Here is a 16,769-nt window from a genome sequence, read left to right on the forward strand (position 1 = left end):
GTGTCTCACTTTTCCTCCTTGAATTAAGGAGAGGTTTTTCTTCTCACTGTTCCCTCTCTCTCTTTTAAATTGGAGGATCTCGCATTATATTTTCAGGCATTTTAGTAAGTAGCTTTCACATAGTTTCGTCTTCTTGCTCAATGAAACCAAAAAAATGTTTCAAATTCTCTGAGAGTCTTAGCCCAAGGGAAATAGACAAGGAGCACTATTGAATGCCTTTCCTCTCCTGCTCAGCAGAATATACGGGAAATGGGGTCTCAATATTGTTACCATTAAGGTTGCTAACCAACTAGGGGGAGAGGATCAAGACTGACCCATTGGGGCTTTCCCCCACCCCTATTCACCTGTGTGCCACTTTCCAGAATTTTAAAAAGTGCATGTTTCAATTAGTACTGAGCCAAATACCACCCTAGTTGCAGGTGGTGGAAATGGAAGGTCTGTTTTTCAATTCAGGGGTGTGTGCATGGTCTGCAGGTGGAAACAAAAAATGGGAAGAGGGGAGAGTCATTTTGGGGGAAATCCATCCCCCTTAAGCCTCCCATACAGTTTCAGGCACCCCTTTTGCCCCACAGAAAATTCAAGCTGAAAGTTCAGGTCCTTGAGCTTTTGGCTCAGTGCAAGTTTCAACTGTTTAGCTCAGCCTTCCCCAACTTGGTGCCCTCTGAATAATGTGGGGCTGCAGTTCGCAGCAGCCCTGACCACCAGACTTGCCAGATGTGGGGCTGGTGGTATTTGTAGGCCAACAAGATCTGGCGGGCACCAACTTCAAGGTGAAGGGCCTTTTCACTGGTGGCACCTCTGTGGAACACCATCCTTCAAAAGGCCTGCTGGACTCAACTCTTTCAGGCTTCTAGAAACGGAGCAGTTATTCAGAAGGCCTTCTCAGAAGGACATTTTGTGTATTGCTTTGATTTTTTAATGCTGCTGCCAATTTCTGAACTTTGAATTGACTGATGAAATGGTTCTCTGGAAAGAACTGCTAGCCACTGCTTCTGCGCAGTCAATGAGAGGAATGGTCTTCCTTACCAGATCCCAGGTGGTGATGGTAGAAGCAAGGGAACCTCAGCCTGTGTCACCCAAAGACATTATTGCTGATGGGCTCGCCACCCTTGCTGATACTCATGTGCTTGCATGGCTGCTGATTGGCTAGCTACCATAAGTGTGTTTGTGTGGTAGCCAATCAGCAGTCATACACTTGCATGGCACTTAGGAACTTCCTTTCTACACCAACATCTCCTTGTTCTCCTGTTTTTATTGCTATGGTTGGACTGTTTCTATTCTTCTTACAGGGAGCTGTCTAGAGGGGCCAGGTTGTTGGGTGGGCATGGGGGAGAAATATTTTTTTTAAAAAAGAAGAAGAAAAAAACCAACTGTTGTCTGAATTTATTTTTAAAATCTATTTTAAAGAGGAAGTTAGCCTCCTCTGCAAATAGGACTTTTGCTTTAGGTAATCAGCTACTCTTTGCATGTTCCTTAGGAATTGCAATGTGATGTGTCCGTTGAGGAAGACAACAGGCAAGAGTGGACCTTCACGCTTTATGACTTCGACAACAATGGCAGAGTCACACGTGAGGTGAGCGAAGTTTAGCTTCCTGATACATGTGTGGTGCTTGCTAACAAGGGGAGTGGTTTGTACCATAATGCTCTGGGGCAAGGATGCCTCTGGTACTAACTGGCTGAGCTAGTGTGATATTGTGGTACGTTCTCAGGGGATTGGGGTATGTGTGTGAGAAAGCAGGGTATAAATGAAACTTTATACCACTTGAGATCAGGAAAGGCTTTCCTTGTCAGGGTATGTGTGTGAAGTGCGGGGAGATTGCCCAAGAAAACTGGTGGATGAGGAAACCTTGACAAAGTAGGAACGGAAAAGCCAGAACTGTAGAAGAACAAAATGACTAGTTGAAGAAATGGATCTGGCCCCAGTTATACATGCATTGCCTACTTCTAGACTTGATTGCTCCTGCACACTCGTGGGGCTGCCCTTGAAGGGCACCAGGATCAGTCTGAGAAAGGGCCTTCTCTCTGGTAGCCCCCAGGTTACGGAGCTCCACTTGGCTCCTACATGTTTCATCACTACTTCCAGCTGGCCTACGGCCCAGTTCATTTTTAGTCTGCCCTTCTCTTGTTCTCCTTTGCTTATTTGGGCTGCCTTATTGCTATTTTATTTTAAAATTTAATTCTAGTTGACTGTTTAAGGTGGTATAATAGTACCTTAAATGTGTAGTACAGTTGGGGCCCTTAGCAGCAGGCTTCCTTCACCCATTGCTGTAATTCCATGTCTGGTTGCTGAATGCGTGCGCTGGGACCATGAGGAAAGTGTTATGCTTTCAAGGGCTCTGTGGCTTTACGTGATCTGTGCCAGGCCATTTGTATATGTTCAGTCGTCGCTTGATTTCGCAGCCACGCCACGCCTGCACGTGAAGCAGCTTTGAAATCTCCTGCTTTTGGAATACCCTGCGCTATTTTGTTTTGTTAAGCATGTCGTCGTTTTGATGCCGGGGATTAGCCATTTAAAAACAAAGGCGTTTTAAAGGGGCTTGTTTTTGAAGGGATAAAAATCTCAAACAAATGATACTTTAAACGGAGTGTCAAAACAAACCCTTGCAAACATATGCTCCTTTTGGCTCCCCTCCTGCCTTTATAGCTGAGCTATTGAAATAGCAAGGGCCCCTTTTGAAATTATTTCCAGGGAGATTAACGACGTCAGTCAACCATATTTATAGGTATGGAACAGAGGTCCAGGCTGCCATCTCTGTCAAATCTCAGGCTGCCCACCATCAGATTTAATTGCAAAGCAGCAAAATATAGCTGGTGCCTTTCCATAAATCAGATGAAGACAGCGTAGGGTGTCTTGGGGCATGCAAGCCCCTCAGGAAACTTATGCACAGATCAGGGCCGTGGAACCCTTTTCATCCCCATCTGGGCAACTTTCCAGGAGCCACCTACTAGTTTTGGGTAAGGCCAAAAGTGGGCAAAGCAATGAAAGTAGATTTTGCTTTTGTATATTAGACTAGTTTCTGTGCACACACACCTCTGTCCTTCATTTCCCACCCCTGGCACAGACTGTAGAACTGTGTTAGAAAACTCTGCTTCTCCTTGGATTTTGGTGTTCCAAATTACAAAGTGTGACGGTGGAAATCTTCTTTTTTCCAGAATTTTGCATTAGAGCGTCAGGCATGCTCACATTGCCACAGCTCTTAATTCCGTCGTGCCTTCTCCCCACTTTGCTTTAGCAGTATGTGCCTGTGCATCAACCTGATACATAAGCCGACAAAATTTGATTGGCATCTGTCTGTCTCGGGAGACCATGGAAGAGTGTGCCTTTGGGGGTGAAGTCAAACCATTGGAGTGTTGCAGCGCCTGCTTTGGCTGTAGAGACTGATTTGGGAAAGTCGTGTTTCGTTCCAGCTGGGGCAGATGAAGGCATCCGGTTGTGCGGCTGCGGGTGTAACATTGCGTTTCTTCTTTCTGTGCTCCTCCCAGCGGTCAACAACATTTACTAGCCTGTAATGGTGATGACGATAATAAAATATAATGTAGCCTGTGTTTCCATGCTGACCATGGAACAGAGGTTTCTAACCTCTTGGCAGCCTAGTAAAAAGAAGCAGAAAGAGACTTCTGCCAAGCAAACTGGAGAAGGAGGGGACAGATTGGTTCATGGGCATAGCAGCTACACCTGGTGGGTGTGGTAGCTGCCCACGTTGAAATGGGGCTAGCCCAATTGGCCTAGCACTCCCCCACTCCCATGTGTTCTTTTAATGAGTTGAGTTGTGACCCTCTCTACTGTTAGGCATTCTGGACTGTTGATTGCCACTTTTTCTTTAGAGCCTTAGGGAGGGAAAGGCTCTTTGTGTATCCAAATCACTAACTGGAACATAAGACAGAGTACAATTTATGGATGGGGCAAAATGTCATCTGTACTCTGAAATGACCAAAAAATCATAAAGGAAAAGAGTGTGCACTCCCCCCCCCCCCCCCCCCGCTTTTAACTCAAGCACTTGCTTTTGTAATAACAAATTCCCCATGAAAAGTACTCAAATCTCCATCTTAGAAGGAAACTCTTTGGAGATCGGCAGTCCTCTGTTTAAGATCCTTCTAAACGTAATGCTACTTTGATGGTTTTCTTGAGATACCTCTTTTGTGGTGTTTTGGGTCTCCCGCCCCCCCGCCCCTTCATTTTTTCTTTTTTCACTTCCAAGTTCAGATCTTCAACAGGCTTCTTTTGAAATGATTGTGGCGTGTACTCGGGAGCATAATTAATGTGATGGCAAATTATAAAATTAGCATCCAGCCGCTGTACTTGAAACAGTGTCATTAATGTCCAGGGTGAGAAGACTGAGAAGAAGGAAAAAATGCCATTTATGGTCTTTTTGGCGTGAGAGGGAGATAACTTTCCACACTGTAATGTGGATATAACTGCAAAACTTGGCTAATATTACTTCCCAGCATTCCTTGTGCCATGCAGAAATGAACTCGTTATATATCACGAGAGGCTTTTAGGGAGCTTGACAGCTGCCTTGTAATTAGCTTCATATGGTTGTTAATAATTGGACTTCAGACTTGGAATAGAGCATACAGAGTTTGCCAGCCTTGAGGCTTCAACTTACCAGGTCTCTCTCTCTCTCTCTCTCTCTCTCTCTCTCTCTCTCTCTCTCTCTCTCTCTCTCCCTCCCTCCCCTCCCTCCCTCCCTCTCCCTCTCCCCTTCCATCTTTTCCTATCTCACATCCCCTCACTGCTTTCTTCCTGATCTACCTTAGGCCTGATTCCAACATTTGCCAAAGGTGGGGTTGTTATTGATTTGAGCCTAACGTTTTTACGCTAACCACCATTCCACACTGGGTCTCTTAGACCAGATTCTGTTAGGGATGGAAGAGCCTGTCAGTCTTGGTTTCTCTCATTTTTGTGTGTGAGAGCCAATGTGTGATGGTTGGAATATCAGACTAGGACCCGGGAGACCAGGGTTCACCGTGTGACTTTGGGGCATTACCTGCCCCTCAGCGTAACCAAGCTCACAGAGTTGCGGGGATTAAATGAGAGGGAGAACCATGTGCACCAACTTGAGCTCCTTGGAGAAAAGGGCGGGATATACATGCAATGAATACAATACAATAAACAAACAAACAAACACGTTTCTCCTTTTTTCAGTTTTAGCTTCTTTTATTGAAGAAGATCCGCACAAAACTTCATACACATTTGTGCATTTCTCCTAATATGTACATGATTTCTCTTAAAATAATGCATTTCAGGGTGCTATTTCTATGGATTTTAAAAGTTATTTGCTGAAGGTACTGCTACACTGCCACAGAACGATTGCCTAAGACTGCAATCATATATGCACTTACTTGGGAGTGTGTCCCATTGAAGTCAATAGGACATGCTTCTAAGTACATAGAATTTGTAAGAAAAATACATTTAATCTCAGCCCAATCTTAAAACTGTTTAATAATCATCATAATTTTATTATTTATACCCTACCCATCTGGCTAGGTTTCCCCAGCCACTCTAGGCTGCTTCCAGCAGAATATAAAAGCATAATAAAACGACAAATGTTAAAAAAGTTAAAAACGACAAACGTTAAAAATCTGCCTACAGATGTCTTCTAAAAGTTGTGTAGTTCTTAATCTCCTTGACATCTGATGGGAGGACATTCCATTACTTGGAAGTAAGCCTCACTGAGTTCATTAGGACTTTCATCCAGGTAAATAAGGATAAGAATGTAGACCTAATGGTCTTGAGTAGCTTTTTTGGCTAAGCAAGGTTGGCAGGATTTCTATGCTACATCTGACCTTGGTGTGAAAATTACATGAGTGTAACGTAATTATTATATGTGTTGCAAGATTAGGGAAATCCTTGTAAACATTGTGCAGTTAGGTCAGAGAGCGGTTTTCTCCATAAAATATAATGAGGTGAAAAATGCACAGCAGTTAATGCGTTCTCACCTTGAAACTAGGCTGAAGCATTTGTGAATCTAATTATGGTCAGAGAACTGCACACAGCATCTTTACAATGGGCCACTCCTAACAAATGTACCTCCTTATGCATTACGGGGGGTGGGGGTGGAACAACAGATCATAGTCTACCCCATCTACCACCAGTGTGAGTATTTAATGTGTTTCTACAGGACTTACGTGTTGAAAGAAAACACCTCACATGCATAAACCCAAATTTTGCGACCGAGACATCAACTTTAGGTGGAATCCTGGTTTTGTGGTTCAGCATGTTGGTTTTTAATATGATTATGGTGAAGACATTGGATGGCTTTGGAAAAGGATTGGATAAGTTCATGGAGGATAGGGCTATCTATCAGTGGCCACCAGGCATGATGGATATACTATGCCACCACAGTTGAAGGCAGGGATGCTTCTGAATAACAGTGGCTGGAAACGGGAAGGGAGGGGACTCTTGTACTGGGGTCCTGCTTGCAGGCTTCCCACAGGCATCTGGGCGGCCGCTGTGAGAACAGAATGCTGGACTAAGTGGGCCACTGGCCTGATCCAGCAGGCACTTCTTATGTTCTTAACAGGGCCGTAGTGCGATGCTATTCCACCCCACCACCCATGGCTATATAATAATTTGGCCAGTGAAAGCCAAATTCACACATTCAGTCTTTGTCAAGGATGGGGAACCTGTGGCCCTTCAGTTGCTGGGCTCCAATGCCTATCAGCTCCAGTCAGCATGGCTGATGGTCAGGAATGATGGGAGTTGTAGTCCAACAACACCTGAAGGGCCATAAGCCATCCATCCTTGATGTAGATCTTCAGCCTAGTGAGGAGTTTTCCTCCCTTTTCAGTGGTCTTTCAGTTTACTAATGGGTTGCTCAGGAATGTGGAACCAGTTATCCAGTTGTTGGACTCTCGGTTCCCATCAGTCCCAGCCAGCAGGGCCAGTGGTTTGAAAACAAGTCAGACTGTTGGTCCATGTAGCCTAGTATTGCCCACACTGACTTGGAGTGGCGTTGCAGGCAGGGGGAATTGCCTGCCCTACCAGGACCTACTTAAGATTAAACCTGAGACCTTCTGCATGCAAGGCAGTTGCTGTACCACTGAGGTATCCCCATTCTACAGAGAACTTCAATTTCATAGCAGATTACATGATGAGTGTATGTGTGTCTTGGAGGTACAGAAGATTAGGCAAGAACTCAATGACACAATCAGAATGCAGGACAGCTGTTGATTGAGTTGGACCTTCCGGCAGTGGAGACTACCTATGGCTGAAGAGCAGCAAAGTAATTTGCAACCATCCAAACCTTCTCAGCTTAGCCATGTGTGAAGTGCTGAACTTTTTGACCTGATGTGTTAGAAAACAGATTGGGGTTTCAAAGAGAGGTGTGTTGCCCGTGTGTGCTGTCACTGTTCCTCAATGAAATTCCTTGTAAGCAGTGTAGTGGGTTTGCCTCTTATCTGTGGAGCCTTGTTTCTAGAGGTGCTGGGTTTGTTAATGGAGTTTCTGATAGGTGAGAATGCTCAGATGGCCATCTGTCTCCTACCAAACACCTAGCTGACATTTTGGATATGTTGTCAAAAGGATGGATCTAAGCTGTCAGAAGATTTTGAATGATATTGCTTGCTTGTGTGTGTGTGTGTGTGTGTGTGTGTGTACCTGCTTGTGACCAGAGACTTAACTCACCCAGTGTGTTCAGAGCTGAGACTGAAGGAAGAGTTCTGTGGGATAGATGGACACTGGCATACTATATATTAAGTTAGAACCAGTGTATATATGGAGTCATTCTGTTAACTTCAGTTATAACTCACAGTAGAGATTGAACCTTTTTGGCTTTTAATTAACCTGCCTTTCTGGGCTCGAAGGCTCAAGGTCTTATCTCCTTTAAAGCCATTTGCTCCGGTGGTTCAATGCCTTCTGGCATGTCATGCAAAAAAAAAAGTAGCTAAAACTTCTGCAGGCAAAGCACTGGACAGCTATAATTTTACCATTCTTTCCTAAAACTTGTCAGATTCTCTTGGGAAAATAAACACACACATTTTGGGGAGCTCATTCAGATGTAACATTTAGTACTCATGGAATTCCCTTCTATAACAACACCTCCAATAAAAGGTGGTTGCAATGAATTGATACAGGCACCTCATCAAGGGATGAATCTCTGAGTAGCAACCAGATCTTTGTTGAATGTCGTTGGCAGGATCATTCCTGCAAAAGTTTAGAGGATATCTTGTTGTAACATACCTTTTCCATTTCTCTGAGCTCATGTGATTATTTATTTACTTCCTGCATCTGTACGCTGCCTTCCTGCCAGCGCACCTTTATGTACATGATGGTTTTAAAATATTTGTTTGGGGTTTAACAGACATGAGGAGAGGATTAGCCAGGTGGTAGTTCCCTCCTGTCTTACGTTGCCACTGGTGAATGTCTCACCTCCTTCTACTGCACTCAGAGGAAAGGATGCGAATGGAGGTAGTTGGGCAAAGCTGAGCCAATAGAGTGGACCCTGCCACCTTGCAGGAAGCTCAGATTGAGCCAGATGGAATGGCTGGCCATGGAGGGAGTTCAGAGAGGGAGGAACCAAGAGATTATTGTTACCTCGCAAGCCTATGGAGTCTCACTTGCAGTCTCACTTCTTCCTCTGATACAACCAGATGAGTTTTTGGTTTTTAATTGGCATGGATGATGCTTCAGGGTCAGCATGTGAAAGTCTGACTTTGCACTGAAGCAAGCTCTCGACTGGCAGGCCCTCCAATACTTGCACAAAGTAGGGCATCAATATCTCATTGGCTTCAAGTACCCGGAATTAGTCCAGGGACACAGAAGAGACACAGAGAACTGATAAGTGAATGGGTATGGTTGGTGTCAATGAGGAGGCAAGCTGATATTTGTGTCATTAATACAGTTCATTAATTGAAGAGCCATCGTGTAAGTTAAAACAGTTTGGACATAACTTTTGCTAACTGTAACAAAAAGAAACCCCCAAATTGCTCAATAACAGCATTTGAAACAGACATCTTACGTCCGTAAATCACAAAACTGGCCGTCGTCTTCTTTCCTAGACACTCTGTCATTGATTGAGCTGCTGTGATGTCACAGAATGTAAACACATTGTTGTGGAATTGTCAATAGTAACAAGTGATTTTTTTTGAGCGGGGAAAAAGCACCTCATTCTTTATTTCTGTTCTTAACGCATTTGTCTCCCTCTGCTTGTTTCATCTTTGATTCCAGGACATCACCAGCTTGCTTCATACCATCTATGAAGTAGTTGATGCTTCAGTAAACCACTCTCCCAGCTCCAGTAAAACCTTGCGGGTGAAGCTCACCGTAGCTCCAGATGGGAGTCAGAAGAAGAAAAGTATCCTACTGAACCATGCTGGTAAGAGTTTGATTCTGAATTTCTGATGGCGGATTTGTCAACTCATTATGCAGAAGCATATAAAACTGACTTACCAGGTTGGTTGTCTGTCCATCTAAACCAGTTTTGCCATCTGTGATGGGCAGCTTTTCATATCACCTACTGCCTGATCCTTTTAACTGGAGAATCTTTTTGGGATCCTGATCCCCAGTCTCCTTTAAATCCCTTTTGTCATTTTACTCCCAAACATTTCTCCCCCTCCACATAACACAAAACTAGAGAATGCTTCTGTGGATGCTGGATCTTCCACTCCCTCCATGTGTGGTCATGGAGAAGATGATGTTCCCCTGCTCAGTTCATTTAAATGGTAGATGGCCCCCATTTGTTAAGCCGTGTAAGAATGTCAATAATAAGAGGGAAATGGCAAGATATAGCACTCTTGATGAGGGAAGATGTTTGTTGTATGTTCATTCTGAAAACAATGGGGGGAAATGGTTAAAATGATAACAATAGGAAAATGAACATGGTTTTGTGTGTATGTGTTGTGGGGGCAGATCTTCAGAGCTCGAGGCACCGAACGGAAAGCAAGGCCAATGAAGAACTGAGGAGTTGTGAGAAGAAGCAGAGGGGCTCCCTCAGGTGAGCTGGAGCAATTCTTCATTTGTCTCATGATTAGGGATCTTTAAGATCAGCCCTGAGAGGCTTAGGATTTAAAATTTGTTTTTTAGGCAAGCCTACTCAGACCTGTCATTTTATTATGCATATTTGATTTTTAAAGCTCTGCTGGTTTTATCCAAATGCTATGTCTCCTTGTTGTTTTGATCTTCATATGCATGTTTTATTTTATTTATTTCTTTTTGAAACCATTTAGAAGTTTTTGTTCATTAAGCGGTGTATAATTCTTTGCTAAAGAAAAAGAAGTTGGGCTCACGTCAAATGCTGCTGTGTCAGCTTGCTCCTGTGTTGCCATAATGATGCATAGAATCTTGGGACAACATGGGTGGAGCCTATCAGACATGGCCTTGCCACCTGATTCACCCAGCCAGGAGATAACCTGGTGAGAAGGCCCCATCTGATTGGCTGCGCCCCTGTAGTTAGACTTCCAAGCATTACAGGCTTAACAGCATGCTCCATTTCAGTAATGAGGTGTCCAGCTTTCTCCAGACCTTGCTTCAGAGGCTGCCTTGCCAGCTGCTGCCAAATCCTCACTTCACTCATGAAAAGCTTATTGATAAGGAAATACCTACGTTTCAACCACTCTTTAAAGCCACCATCAATCTTTCTTTGCTTGCGCTGCTCTCTTGTAGGTATTGCCCATCTTAAGATATTTGCCAGCTACAAGTAAACACATGTAACTTACCTTCATGCTACATACAGGACTCATAATTGTATGCATCAAGGCAGCTTCAACTGGGAAAACCGCCTGGAGGAAAGGGTTAACCTCCTTCCCACCCCCACTGCTAAGGTCCAGATCCAAACCAGAGCCCTCTCACCTCCTGGCAACTGCATTTCACAATAAAGGGGGTATCCATAGTTGATCTTTTGCAGCAAAACTGACAAAGACCCCTTTGGAACCTGAAAGGCTAACAGATTTATAGCAGCATGAGTTTCTGCTGGCAGGCAACAACAATGTACAGTATGAAGATCGGAAGCAAGATTTCTTGTGAACCATTTAAGGAAAATGATGATCTGTGCTTTAAAAAGAATTTTGAGAAATGCCCTTCAGAGAATAATAAAAAAGTGTGTGTGTGTGTGTGTGTGTGTGTGTGTGTGTGTGTGTGTTATTTTTCTGGTGTGACTCAGGGTGCATCAGTTTCCAGCAAAGCAGAGAGACAGTGGTCTCTTTCATGCACAGCTGCAGGTATACTTGCAGCCTTGAAAAGATTAGATAAAACAGGATTTATTTGAAGTTGTATCTCCCTGAAGGAATGCACAATATTGTTTTGGATGCCAGTCTGGGAAGAGACCTTGTTTCCCTGAAAAACATCTTGTCATGTTGTTGGCAACGATTAGCAAAGAGAAGCATTTGGCTAAGATTTGCCCCAATATCATGCCTTTTCATCAGTTTTATTCATGTATTTTTGATGTCTATCCCACCTTGTCCTCGGGGCACTGTGCAGGTAGCAACACATTTAAAATGCAGCACAGTGAAAGTGCCGAGTTGAATGCCCGCTTGCCATCTAAAAAACCATCGTAGAACAGATTAAAACAATCCTACATCTTCTTTGCCTGCTTCTTTGTTTTTTTACATGCACTATTATAGAACAACAACAGCGTCTGCAGATATTCTCAGAAATGGGCTTTGGTGACTTTGCACAGTTATGGGCAACTGTTGAGACCCTCTCTCTATGTCTGCTACGGCTCTTTGAACCAGGGTGCTGTAGTGGTTAGAGTGTGTCACACTAGTACCTGGGAAACCAGGGTTCTAGTTTGGGTGACCTTGGGCCAGTAACTTCTCAGCCTAACTTACCACCCAGGGTTGTTGTGGGGATTAAATGAGGAGAGGGAGAACCATGTTTACTGCCTTGAGTAACTTGGAGAAAAAGGTGGGCTATAAATGCAATAATTGGAATGTGACTGGTATCAGGAGCCAATGGTGTGTCATGAATAGGGATCTAAAGCTTGCCCCAGGCTTGAAGGGGAGCCCTTGACATATTATCCTCTATGGGCCCATTCCTGCACCCCAGACCCACTCTATGGGCTTATCTGGTAGCAGCATTGATCTTTCAATTGCTGCTGGGTAGCCACCATTTTATATCTCCCACAGTGGCCCCCAAGATGACGTTGCTCCACAGCAATGTAGGAAGTTTAACATGGTGCCTTGTAGCCGCTTATTAAGGGTGGACCTCCCTCACCATTGGACCCTGCCAGGCCTCTGATTCCCCAGCAGTTGCCTGAAGATGCCAGTTGCTAATGTTGGTCCTGAATCATAGTATAGTCCAACCTTGGACGAAAATAATCAAGACAACAGTCAGATAGCATTTTTACAGAAACTTGGCATGATGCTCCTAGCCAGGAATTGAGAGATCTCTTGATTAGGATTGGCCCACTATGTTTCCTGCCAGAGTGGATCAGCAAATGATGCCCCCTATACAAGTCAAAGAGCGTAGTACTCAAGGTAGCCAGGTTCTTATTCTTACACCTGAAAACATTCTACAAATGCCTCTTCCACGTCCTGGCTGTAAAAATACAGTGGAACCTTGGGTTGCGGATTTAATCTGTGATGGAGGCACGTCCGTAACCCGCAGTGTTGTGTTGGCACACGCATGTGACGTGATTTGGTGCTTCTGCGCATGTGCAAGCGGTGAAACCCAGAAGTAACCCTGAAAACACATAACCCGAAGCATTTGTAACCTGAGGTACCACTGTACAGTAATAAATTCAGTGGCTACCAATTTGCTATTGAGAGGGGTATGTGCAAAGAAAGTCATCTCTGTTGCATTTTGTTGTTGTTCTTTAGTCCATTAGTCATGTCAGACTCTTTGTGACCCCATGGACCAGAGCACTCCAGGCACTCCTGTCTTCCACTGCCTCCTGCAGTTTGGTCAAACTCATGTTAGTAGCTTCAAGAACACTCTGTTGTCCCCTACTCTTTGTGCCCTCCATCTTTCTCAACATCAGGGTCTCTTCCAGGGAGTCTTCTCTTCTCATGAGGTGGCCAAAGTATTGGAGCCTCAGCTTCACGATCTGTCCTTCCAGTGAGCACTCAGGGCTGATTTCCTTCAGAATGGATAGGTTTGATCTTCTTGCAGTCCATGGGACTCTCAAGAGTCTCCTCCAGCACCATAATTCAAAAGCATCAATTCTTCGGCGATCAGCCTTCTTTATGGTCCAGCTCTCACTTCCATACATCACTACTTGGAAAACCAGAGTTTTAACTATAGGGACCTTTGTCAGGAAGGTAATGTCTCTGCTTTTTAAGATGCTGTCTAGGTTTTCTCCCAAGAAGCAGGTGTCTTTTAATTTCATGACTGCTGTCACCATCTGCAGTGATCATGGAGCCCAAGAAAGTAAAACCTCTCACTGCCTCCATTTCTTCCCCTTCTATTTGCCAGGAGGTGATGGGACCAGTGGCCATGATCTTCGTTTTTTTGATGTTGAGCTTCAGACCATATTTTGCGCTCTTTCACCCTCATTAAGAGGTTCTTTAATTCCTTCTCACTTTCTGCCATCAAAAGTTGTGTCATCTGCATATCTGAGGCTGTTCTGTTGCATTTTAGCAGTTACACAAATCTCCATGAAAGGGTCTGGCTTTGTGTCTTTTTTTTTTAAAAAAATGACTTGTCTGTTTTTTTTCTTTTAAATAAATTGTTTACATATGTAGACGTCGTTCTGTTGGGACATGGTGCATTTTATTGTGCCACATTCTTGGCCTCATCGTTGTTAAAGCTAAGATTCTTCCCATTTTTCCTTTCCTTGTTTGGCTCATAAATGACTGGTATTTCAGAAATTCATTCTCAGGAAATAGCTCTGCTATATATGAAATGGTAGTTGCTTGAACAGGAAAGAGAGATGGACTTATTCAGCCAACAGTTGATCCGGCTTTATTAAAACTATTTCCCCCTCCAATCAGGAGTGTGTTCTTTATCTCCTGGAGTTTTTACCTGCAGTCTCCCCTTTGCCAAATACATTAGGATTGCGAGGGGTACCCCATGGCCAACTATTATTATTTTAAGTATTTATATCCTGCCTTTTCCCCAATCTGGGATTGAAGGGATCTTACAACATTTTAAAACACCATTGTAAAATACAAAGTAATAAAAGCAAACTTGTTAAAAACAGTAAAATACTTAAAATTGTTTTGAAGCATTGGTCTGCCTAGCTCTGTCTGCCCACCCTCCGAGGTCTGTTCCCAGCTTCCTGTGGGTGCTGGGGCCCCAGCAACATTACATGTGTGCTACTATTGAATGTGGCATTGCAAGGAATTCCAAGGGTGAATTTTGTAGGAGCATTGCTCCCAGAAGCACTGACCGTCTGTTACTTCAAAACAAAGCTTATCATTTCAGTGTGTGCTCACTGATCTGGATATAATAATATGTGCATTGCAATTTCCCTTCCTTCTCACAGGTACCACCATGGTGAAGCCAAAACTGAACAGAATGGATGCTATCGTCATTGTGTTGATGAAAATATTGAAAGGAGAAACCACTATTTGGATCTTGCAGGAATAGAAAACTATACGTCAAAATTTGGGCCAGGTATATTATGCATTTTCTATAATTTAGCTGCTCCCTAGAGAAGCTATTGTAATGATCTATATGTTTAATATCTCATTCTCTCTCTCTCTCTCTCTCTCTCTCTCTCTCTCTCTCACACACACACACACACACACACACACACACACACACTTTTAATATTTATTTATTTATTATTGGATTTTTCCTTCTTTTTTTAGTTGTTTCTGTTTTAGCTGTAAGCCACCTTGAGTCCCTGTCAGGGAAAAAGTGGGATATAAATGCAATAATAATAAGAATAAGAATTTAGATCTCATCTATTCCAACCGTCCTTTTTATTGTTGTTAAAATTGGATCTTTAAACTTGTAGGTGCTCAAGTAACTGGAACCCAGTGAGAACTTGAGAACTAAACTAAAATTTTCAACTCTATTAACCAAGTGTAAAAATGATCATTAATACAGCTGCTAGGGAGCTGCTTTTAAACAAACAAACAAACAAACATTATTATTATTAATATTATTATTATTATTATTATTATTATTATTATTTATTTATTTAGCTCATCCTCTGTTTGGTACATTGGTTTATTTTACTTCAGCTGCTTCCTGCTTTTGTTGTCATATCAGTACTTAGAGCCTTAAAATGACCAAGTGCTCTACTTCTTGTTTCTCAGGATCACCACCAGCGGCTCAAAAACACGACCCTCCCATCCGAGTCGCAAACCAAACAAGGTCCCGTTCCCACGAGCCAGAAATCTTCCATGCCCACCAGCGCAGATCGCCAGCAGCGGACCCCGGCCACGTCAGTTTGATGGAAGCCTCCTACGCAAAGCTTGCAGAGATACAGCAGAGGCTGCGGAGCCAAGATGCGAGCAGGCATTTTGCCAAGTCTCCCAAAGCTCAGGGCAGAAATGCCTCTTCCGCCAACGCGGGGAGGGCCGTAAGGAGTAAGCCTGCCCAAGGGGCCTCCGTGCCGATGGCTTCCCCCACCACGCGGCTGGGCCCGAACCTCCCTTATCTCCCCATGCAGCCTCAGCCGGCTTACAAGAAACACAAGCAGAGGGCCAAAGAGACTCACCAAGTCTGCAAAACCTTCCAGCCCCCCGGGACGGTTTTCGAAAAAGAGCACGTGAGAGACCTGCCCGCTGTCATCTTGTACGAAGGCCAAGTGGGGCAGATGATTCAGAGACATGAGCACCACCACCACCACGAGCACCACCACCACTATCACCACTTCTACCAGACATGAAATGGACCCCCTGCTGCCGTCCGTTAGCGAACCATCCCAATATGAAGGAGGCCTTTTTAGCTGCCACACTCTGGAAGAAAAGTGTTCTTCTTATTAACCTTGTTGCTACTCCATTAATATTCTGCTAGCACCCATCTTAGGAGTTATATGAAAACACTAAGATTAATAACAATAATAATAATAACCTAACACTATTTATATTATGTGGGACTGTGTAGCTTACTTTATTAATTTGTGGATTTAAAGTTTGGCTTGTACAAGAACGCCCGTGCACAAGAGCAAACAGCCATAGCTATCATCACGAGCAGTGCTTGAACGCAGGTTGTCAATGCACTTCTGGCAAGGATCCCTTCCTCCGCGGTAACTGGAAGAGATGCTGCAAAACAATAAGGCTATGACACCCAGCTTGTCCCATTCGTTGCCTCATTGCACACAAGCCCATCATCAGGGGAGCAATGTTCGAAGGTTCTGGACTCCGGGAATATAAACAGCTGCTACCTCTCGTATAATTCAGAATTTCTTAATGATTGTATTGTGCTATGTCGGGGTGGGGCTGGGGGGGTTGTTTTTATTTGATTGCATTCATGTAGCCTGTATATGTTTTACTCCTCACCTCCTTGCAAGCTATATCTTAATATTAATTATGTGGAAATAACTAACTATATTTGTCAACAGAGCTACGTTTTTCAACTTATTTCCCCACCCCCTTTTTTACCATTTTCTTTTTAAACAGACACCTTTACGGTCTGCTTTATATATTGGGTACTATTTAAACATATATTTTCTCTTTCTTATCGGCTGTTGTGTGTTGGAAAGCCATCATGAAGGAGCGTGTTCCATTGCAGTCTGGATAGGGGCTCTTCAGAGGATCTGTGGGGTCCTGGCATCATTAGAGTGAAATAGGCCTCAGAGGCAAGGGGGCGTTGGTAGACTGCACCCATTTATCCCTGTTCACAGTCACCACTCTGAGGTTTGCACTCGTTTGTAGCATTCCTCTCTTTCTCACTGTTGCAAAGGCTGCTTCTGTAACCCTCAGTGAATTGGATTTTC

General features: G+C 43.8%; 1 protein-coding gene across 3 annotated transcripts in view; it reads left to right on the top strand.

Annotated features, from left to right (window-relative positions):
- The window catches only part of NKD1 (NKD inhibitor of Wnt signaling pathway 1), a 114,582-nt gene extending 98,073 nt beyond the window's left edge, over nucleotides 1-16,509 (top strand). For 2 of the 3 annotated variants that reach the window (XM_028740198.2, XM_028740200.2), the window contains 5 exons: nucleotides 1,478-1,573; nucleotides 9,170-9,317; nucleotides 9,851-9,935; nucleotides 14,364-14,494; nucleotides 15,145-16,509. In XM_028740198.2, the coding sequence (XP_028596031.1) occupies nucleotides 1,478-1,573; nucleotides 9,170-9,317; nucleotides 9,851-9,935; nucleotides 14,364-14,494; nucleotides 15,145-15,719 (1,035 nt within the window). In that variant the 3' untranslated portion in view covers nucleotides 15,720-16,509. The remainder of the gene's footprint in view (nucleotides 1-1,477; nucleotides 1,574-9,169; nucleotides 9,318-9,850; nucleotides 9,936-14,363; nucleotides 14,495-15,144) is intronic. The other variant, XM_028740199.2, reaches the window with a different exon arrangement.
- Nucleotides 16,510-16,769: the final 260 nt, after the last annotated feature.

Source organism: Podarcis muralis, chromosome 7 (genome assembly GCF_964188315.1).
Source record: "Podarcis muralis chromosome 7, rPodMur119.hap1.1, whole genome shotgun sequence".
Classification (NCBI taxonomy): domain Eukaryota; kingdom Metazoa; phylum Chordata; class Lepidosauria; order Squamata; family Lacertidae; genus Podarcis; species Podarcis muralis.